We start from the raw sequence: 8,784 nt of genomic DNA, 5'->3' as shown, positions 1-8,784 counted from the left end.
TATGGCCTTCTGCAGGGCCTGTATGACTTTCCCCCACGACTTAAGGTTTTTCCCACAACCCGAGGACATCATCTCCTCGGCTAACGCTTTAGTACATCTATCCCACACTTCAGGGTGGAGAACATCCACCGGCTGGTCAATGACCCCAATTTGCAGAAGCCTCACAACTGCGAGAGTAAAATCTTTGGGTTTACAAGCGATACCCCACTGCTTATGTAATTGTGATATGACCTTCACAAGGGCTTCCATCCTCCTTGTTGGTCCGGGAGCGTCCTCCCCGCCGGGCTGGTCCTGCCGCTCTGGCCGCCGTTCACCCGATTCCAGGCGAGTTTCCCGGGTTTCGGCACCACTTGTTGCCTTTAGAGGCGTGACGACCTGGTTCAGGAACGGCACGGCGACCCTCCCCAGGTCGCTCGGGCCATCAGCTCACAGACACCAATGTGGTGGACGGCAAATGGCGTTTATTGGTGAACGACACGGCATTATACAGCTTGGGTTTGTAACGTCTCTTCCATCTGCTTAAATCATAAACTCAACGCTATTGGCTATCAGGAGAGGGGCCCTATGTTTCCGTACAGTGCGATATCTTCCGGCCGCCAGACCCTAACTACCTACAGGAAACCACGGGTGGCAGAGAGCAGGTCAAACAGCTAAAACTTGAGTGTTTCAGTCCTACCTCTTGCTTAGGTCTAAGTAAAACCAGGTCACTTTAGGATTAACTTGTGTTGGTAGAAATACTTAGCAGGGATGTACTGAAACCGATTTAAACTTTTAGTGATACCTAAGCAGAGTCACTCTCATGTAATGCAAACGTGGAAGTGCTGGCAGTCGCACGACGCACTGCCTGAGCCTTACTTCTCAGCTGGGACAGGCTGTGAGCGTGCCCTGTACGGCAGAGCGGCTGGCGTGGTCGTTTGTTGAGCTGCAGGATCCCAGCTGCCTGCTTGGTCTCCTAGGCTAAGCTGGTGCAAGTGAAGCAAGCTCCTACCAGTGTCTAAACTGAGGGTTAGTCCCAGCACAGATTGTAAATCTGTTTTAGCTTAACTGAGATGGTCTGTCTCAAACAGGCTGTGTTTTAGTTTCTTGCGTTGCAGCTTACCTTCTGAACTTTTGGCATAATGCTGAAGAGCTGCTGATTTCTTCTATAGCCAAATTTTCAAGATACATTTTTCAATGGAATTAAATTTTTCTGTGAACTTGTTGCTTATAAATGCTGCTGATTGACTCATACAAACGAGATCCCTCTGGTTAACGTGCAGTTGGTGCTGCCTGATCATAGGGGAGACACCTCCATTGCGTGTGTGCTCTTATGTTGCCTGGAGGGACCCTGTTCCCAAGCAGCAGACGAATTTCATCTGTGTTGCTTGTGCTCCTTGGCTGGAGTGAAGGAGTTGCAGTTAGTAAGCCACGTGTTACAAGGGATTACCTGTTTCAAAATCAAATGTGCCTTTAATCACAAGACAATCAATTATTTTGAATTCAGAAGTAATTCCAACTTCTACTGAAAGTCTTGCTTTTACTTCGTGTGCTTTTTAATGTTTTCTTAGGCAGCGTCTCCTGAAAGTGAAGACATCATTGCTTCTGCTCAGTGCATCTTGGACAGAGAAACTTCTTTTGTGGGGGTAAGAAGTGGTGTCACATCTCTCACTTGCTGTGTGCTTTCCTGCATGTCAGTGGTTTTTTCTCTCCATCAGTGATTCATGAGACGTCAGTTGTCTGTACTCTTGAAAAACTAAATGTAGAATTACAAGTTTCTGGCCTCCTCTGTCTCCTTGGGATAGGACAGAAATGGTGACCCTAAATATGAGCTTGAGAATCGTGTGTCTTTGGTGACTTACCTGCCTGTCTGCATCTCACTTTTGCTCCGTGGGGGTGATGGTGGGCCTGTGAGTGAAAAGTGGGAGGGCTGCTCTCACCTAGCAGCTTGCCAGTGCTGCAGGGTTCTTCTGCTGCCTGTCTTGCACAGTCTGGTGCTTGCCAGACCCCTGCTCTGAAGTAATTTCAGCTCCCTAAGCTAGTGGGAGAAAGTGAATCGTTTTCTGTCCGTCTAGTACTGCAGCTTAAGTAATTAGAGTCTGAATGCTGGAGCTTGTGGAAGGGAGAGGAGAACGGGGCCTTTGCAGCAGTGGCCGGTCAGATCAGGTCAGCCAAGCTGCACAGCTTCGCCTGTGGAACCTTTAATGGGGTTGGCAGATACGTTGTACAGTTTTTATTTTCTATTTCTTACTTAGGAGGTAGACAGATATTTGAAGCACAATGATTTATTAAATCGGAGAAAGAAGGAGATCCTGCACAAGAAATGGCTCAAGAATGTTTCAGAGCCACTGCTGTGGAAAATCAAGGACAAAATGGACAGCCAGTCAAGCGAAGAAATACGGAAAAGGAAAGAAGAACAACTCTCTCTCTATTTAAACTACTGTAACAAGAAGGTATCAACGAGGAGTAAATTTCTGTCGCGGCGAGGGTTGCATACTGGGGGCTGTGGGCAAAATTAAGGTTTTACTTGTTATTTGCTGATCAGTTGAGTAACCTGGAGTTCAGATATGCCTTCCCTGAAACTTCCTCTTCCCAAGGACTTCTGCAGCGGTGACATGTGTCATTCCAGCTGCTTGTTCACTACCAGACACGAACAATAGCATCGGTCGGCGCAGTGAGCACTTGCTGGCGTCTGAATGTGGTGAGACACCAACACTGTGGTGTGTTACCTTTGTGTGGCCTGGGTCGTTTAGAGGAAAAACCTTGAGCTCTGTCAGCTGAAACCAAAGGCTGACTCTGCGACTGCACTCTCATGTCTCAGGAGTTCAGCTAGAGCGGTACTGTGACATATTGGCAGAGCACGAGTGAAATGATTTCGTGGCCTCGGATGCTGCTGCTGAATCTTTACAAAAGAAAAAAAGGTGGGAACACCAACTATTTTCTTCAGTCCGCATGCAGGTAAATAGACCCAACTCATGGATTCTGTAGTTCTCTGTGTTTCAGTACTCATAAAAATTGCAGTCACTGTAGGAAATACTTGTTAGTTTCCTTGATTTTGCTCTGAATTTCGCACCACTGTTGAGTATCAGATCTTATGACTCAACTTTCTGCATCTCAGGAATGAATATATAGAGCAATAAGAGCAGTTACATCATCTGCCACAAATAGAATAGCATTGTGTATAGAGCAGGCTTTTGTTGTCAGTGGAAACCACTGCACAGTGGCGTTCTGAGACTGTAAACAAGCCTCCCATCCAGAAATGAAAATGTCATGGGGGCTGTGTTGTTTTAACGAGAGCAAATGGTCTGTTCTTCCAAGGTCTGATGTGAAAGACCCCTGCAAGTAACAACAGAGCTGAACCAGTCCTGCTGCTGAAGTCCTGGGATTTAGGACAAGTTGGGGGTGTACTGTACTTCTCTGGGTCTGCATCAGTCCATCTTGCAAAACTCCTGTGTCAGGTCAGGACTTTGCTGGATGTCCCCCAAAAGCAATGGCTGATGTGCAGGGATGTGTCCTTCTCCCTGAACAAGCACAGCACCAGTGATCAGCCTCCACCTTTTTTCCTTCCTCGGTGTTGTTGGCTCTATCATTGGCATATCTGAAAAACAGGCTGAAACCCTTCAGAATATCAGGACAATTAATTTGCGTAAGTTTGCATTAATTGTGGCAGGTTATGATAAATTTTGCAGAACTTAAGACACTTCTGTGGATTGGTTAATAAACTGACTTCTAGCTGGGCTTTCCCCCCCTTCTCTTCTTTGTGTCCAGTTTTTCATGCTCTCTTCCCTGTTATTAGGCTTGTCCTGTTACCCAGATCTCCTCACCTTTCTGTGCCTTTATCACTGGTCCATTCCCCCTTTCCATATTTGTTCTTCTTCCTCCAATCTCTCCTCTCACTCTCTTTCTCACTCCAGTCAAACCTGTTATTCCATCCCCAAGTCTCCCACTGTTTCTTCTGTCAGACTCCCAGGTGCTTCATACCTCTTAATGGTGCTCCTGTTGATTCCAGGTCCCTTGCTTACCAAAGCTGTCTTCTCCTGTCTTCCATTCTCTTCCTACCCTCTATTCCTGTCTCTCCTCCCTGTCCTTCCAGGTTCCTCCATCTCAGTCTTTCTGTCGGCTCACTTTTCTGCCTCTATTTTCATGCCATCTGAGCCTTCGTCCTTCGCCTCCCTTCCTTGACTCTCCATTGTACAACTGACCTGCTCCCATCTGGTTTTTTGCCTTAAATCTGCCTCCTCTTCCCCCCATTCTCACCCTTTCCTGACTCCAGGAGGTCCCAGGGACATGGACTGCAGATGCATAATGAGATAGTTGGTCATAGTGTGAAGATGACAGCAGCGCTGCTTTTCTTCTAGCACCAGCAGATGTGCCACACTGCAGCCTGCAAGGAGGGGGACGTTTCCTTGGCCTGGATTGCTGCTGTGTTAGCCACAACTCAGCTTCTTGTAGTCCAGGATATTGTAGGCATTGTGTGCTGAAATGCTGCAGAGTAAGAGACCCTACCGACTAATTTTTAAGAGCAGGCTGAGTGATAATACATCAACTGCACGAAGGGATCAGGCATGAGTGTTCTGCACAGCACCCAGCGCAATCAACTGGAGTCTCAGCACATATTGTAGTGGGGTGATACGTAATATTTAACCAAGGGGTGGCACTAAAACTCTGCAAATTGAGGCATGGTAGAGCTTAAAGTGTTCCAGGGACAGAAATGGGAGAGGATTAGTGCGGCTGCTGCTCAGTCTCAGGGGAACTGCCACATCCTGGGGAGCAGAGGCCCCTGCAGAGGCAGCAATGTTCATGCTCAGCAGTAGTCAAAGGCCCATGGAGCTGCTCAGGTGCTTGCTGAGTGTCTGGGGACAGCACAGGCCCTTGGGGCATGGCTCACTCGCCCATGTGAGCACCTTCAACACAATGACCTCTTCAACCCCACTTTTTTTTTTGGTTTGGACTTGTCTTGCAGCACTCCTGAACTGTTCAGGTTTAAGTGTGGTTTTTCCAGCTCTCAACTTGAAATCATATCCACAAGTTGCCAAAAAGAACTGTGTGGAGCTGAGATCTGGAAGGCCATGGGCCAGAATCATCTGCACAAGCAAGCTGAAAGACTTCCATTTCCAAGGTTTTGGAAGAATGACTGAGAGTATGAGGGAGAAGTATTTTATATGCTTGCCCTGGTCTTACTATTCTTAGGGAATCACTTGTGTCCTGACTTATTGGCTGTAAACAGTGCATTATAACTTGGAGACAATTGTTTATAATTCACCTTTCTCTGCATCAGGCTTGATCAGTGTGTCAATCTTGGTCTGTTCAGCTTCTTGATGGCCCGTTTGATCTGCTGTTCTTTGGTCTTGGCATCAACAGTGAATGCCACACAGTGGTACTTGCTGTTCTGCAGCTAACTCTGGTCCTAGGGAACTTGAACTGCAGAATATGAAGTTTCTGGCAGGCAGAGTTCTTGATGAGATGGAGCTGTGGTCTGGACCGTCAGGTGTGGTTCAGGTCATTACTCCTACATATAGACAGAAGAGCATGCTCATAGCCTGGACTCGGAGCTCACATCTTGCAGACTAGTGACCCGCCTAGGGCTATGGCTGGGGCGGGCTCAGTCACTTGTTTCTTTTTTTCTTTTATTTTCAGATACCTGTTTCATTCTCTGACAAAACATTTTTCCTTGAATGAAACTTCTATTTTCTTGACTGCCCTAATCGTGATTAGCATTTTAGCCTGTAATTCTTTCTGAATGCTTCATGAAATAATTTATTATGCATTTATGCCTATGAGAAATTATATATATATAAATATATATATATATAAAAATATAAATTAAAACGGACAAAGGAATTTTCCTGTTACACTTCAGTCACCTTCTTTCTGAGGTGCAGCGTGTGAAAATTCGGGAGTCCTTTTCTCCACACCTCTGGTGCTGTGTTCATACCATGCCTGGCTGTTCATACCATACCATACCTAGGCTGGCTGCGTTCTCAGTTTTATCACAAAAAGCTTCTGACACCTGACCTGGTGCCTCCTTCTCCCACAGGGCTATGTGGCTTTGGATGTTTATGACCCGTCAGAGTACGATCCACTCTTCCTAAGGACACGTACAGACTGCTGGAAGGTGCGATGGTTATTTTTGCTGTGAGGTTTAGAGGAACCCTTTGAGCAGCAGGGGGTTAATGGTTAGAGAGGAGGCAGAGCATCTTACTGATGTGCTACTATGGGGCTGGTGTAAAGCAACACATTCTAGTTTTAGCAACTGAACAAATGTGGGTCCCAGCTCCTACTACATTTAAGCCCAAGAGTGTTTGAAAATGTCTTTCACCAGGAACATGGTTTGGATCCATACTAATCCCAGGTTTGGAGGCACAGTAGGCAATGTTACTCGGGGAAGGTTTGCTTTCCTCATTACAAATTCCTTGTGGCAGCGTGGGAAGCTTCCTGTCTAATGAGGGTTGGTGGGTTCCCAGGCAAGCTGCCTGTGTGCTTTGTAGAAGGAAATAATCTGACAGTGCAGACGATCTTTACAGAAGCTAACCCAAATGCACCAAAGACTTGGGTACCTGCTGGAAAGGTTAGGACTCAGACACAAATCCATGAAGTGCAGTTCTCCAAGTCCCTTCTGGATGCTGTGAGCCCTCAGCAGCTCTGGGGGCTGAGCTGACACTTCATTCCAATGTGCCATGAAGGGTTCATCAAGATCGGCTGCCTCCAGGTTAGATCTTGTGTCTGGGGTCTAACTTTGCAGCAGAGTTGTTGAAGGTGTTGTGCGCTGCCAGAGGAGCTGAGATGCTCGGCGTTCTCAGGCCACTCGGGTCTGTGCCTCTTGTTTTTATTTATTAAAAATGAGGTTGCTGCTCCTTCCCTGCTAACCAATGGTACCTTGAAATTCACCTCTGACTTTGGTCTTTGAGACTCTCTGACGAACTGCTTGTGTTGGTACGTCAGCATGAAATAACTGTCTCTGTCACAGGTTTCAGTACCAGCTTCACAGGATCCTCTGTTGGAAGGCATTCAAAGAAAGTTTATTAAGACAGGCATTATCAAGCAGTGTGAGACAGGTATTTTAAACAATTGGTATCCCTTGGAAGTGTTTCACACTGGGGTAGGGAGGGGGCAGTTTTGCTTGTGACAGCACATGTTCACACAAGCATCTTGCCTTCCTTCCAGGAAGACCGTGGTCTATCAGAGAGCTGAATGAACTCAGTAAAGCAGAACTGCCACTGCTTCCTTTGAGCCGGCAATGTATGGATGCAGTCAAGTGGCTGAAGATACCACACGCCTACATTGCTAGTGAGGCCCACCAAACGAAGAGGTAAGAGCTAATGTGTTGTGCACTGAGTGGCTCCAAAATAGCTACAGTGGATGAGGCCTCTATTTGACTGCGTAGCAGAGTATTTGCTTAAATATCATGGTGAATTCAGCTTTATTGTGTATTTCTCTTGAGAAGGGAGTGTTGGTGAAGGGAAGGCTTTCAGATATGAAGTGGACAGCGGGATGTGTGAAAGCAGGGCACTGATGGTCAAGCTGAGCCTTAAAATAAAGTGGCTTTTGGTGGGGAGTTTCCCATGTTTTCTCCATACAGCCTGGTAGCCAGCCCTACAGGTCAAGCTATGGAATATCTCCTGGGTGCTTTACTGGAAGATCTGAAAGGATTTACTGTTCATACTTGCTTTGGGTGTTGGGATTTTTTTTTTTTTTGCTATTAGTTTCTAGATTTTGGAAGCAGAGTAAGGTCACACTTGTATCACAGACTGGTCAGAGATGGAAGGGACCTCTGGAAGTCATGTTGTCCAAATTCCCTGGTCAAGCAGGGTCACATGTTGCTAGCTGCTCTGAACCATGGCCAGATGGCTTTTGAATATCTTCAAAGATGGAAACTTGACCAGCTCCCTGGCCAGCCTGTGCCAATGCTCAGTCACCTTCACAGCAAAGAAGTTTTCCCTGATGTTCAGACAGCTCCTCCCGTGTGTCAGTTTGTGCCCATTGCCTCTGGTCCTGTCACTGGGGACCACTGAAAAGAGCCTGGCTCCATCCTCTTTGCATTCTCCCTTCAGGTTATTTGTACAGGTGTTGCTGAGATCCCCCTGAGCCTTCTCTTCTCCAGACTGAACAGTCCCAGCTCTCTTGGCCTTTCCTCGTGTTTGCTCAGTGTCCTTCGACCTTTGTGATATGGGGTGTGTCCTGGCTCAAGCCATGAGTGTAGTTCGTTACTTCCTGTAATGAAGCAGCCTGTGCTGAGGGTGCTACACACCACTCCAGAAAGTTGCATCCCATAGCTGACTTCCATAATGCATTTTTTTTTTGGTGTACAGGCTGTTTGGACACAAAATGCGGTAGAGCCCATGATGTCACCTGTCCTCCAGCTGACCGCAGCAGCAGACACGGCCGTCAGGATGTATCATGGCCAAAATATATGTTCCATCTTCTGCCAAAGCAAGTAGTAACAGGTCAGGTCTTCTGGCAAACTGCAATAAACCCATTGTCTTAAGCACTTGGGTCTGAAGTAACGTTCCCAGGCAGCCAAAGAAACGTTCGAGATGCTGCTCCTGTTATTTCCAGCTCTGCTTCATGCTCTACAGGTCCAAACCTACTATTTTAGCAGGTTTAACTTAGGCTCAGTTCTACAAAGACAGTGCTGATGTTTTCTGCTTTATAGGGTGATGAAGTCTTTGAATTAAAGATGATGAACTGGTGAGAAAAGTTAGGAAAAAAACCTCTGCTCAGCCCCTCTTCTACGCAGTGCAGAATCTATCTTCAGGTTATCTTCAGCTCTGAGTCTGCTGTATTTCCCATTACACGTGTGAATGTTAG

At 46.7% G+C, this 8,784-nt stretch overlaps 1 protein-coding gene across 1 annotated transcript; it reads left to right on the top strand.

Annotated features, from left to right (window-relative positions):
* Positions 1-226: 226 nt before the first annotated feature.
* On the top strand, positions 227-7,289 carry FAM228B (family with sequence similarity 228, member B). The gene is made up of 6 exons (XM_010188988.1): positions 227-499; positions 1,548-1,622; positions 2,232-2,429; positions 6,014-6,091; positions 6,944-7,031; positions 7,141-7,289. Exons 1-6 carry the CDS (start codon positions 227-229, stop codon positions 7,287-7,289), a joined length of 861 nt encoding a protein of 286 aa, XP_010187290.1.
* The last annotated feature ends 1,495 nt before the right edge of the window (positions 7,290-8,784 follow it).

This window comes from Mesitornis unicolor, unplaced genomic scaffold (assembly GCF_000695765.1).
Source record: "Mesitornis unicolor isolate BGI_N332 unplaced genomic scaffold, ASM69576v1 scaffold47757, whole genome shotgun sequence".
Classification (NCBI taxonomy): Eukaryota; Metazoa; Chordata; class Aves; order Mesitornithiformes; family Mesitornithidae; genus Mesitornis; species Mesitornis unicolor.
The sequence above is the reverse complement of the archived record's forward strand: the minus strand, read 5'-3'. Positions and strand labels throughout refer to the sequence as shown.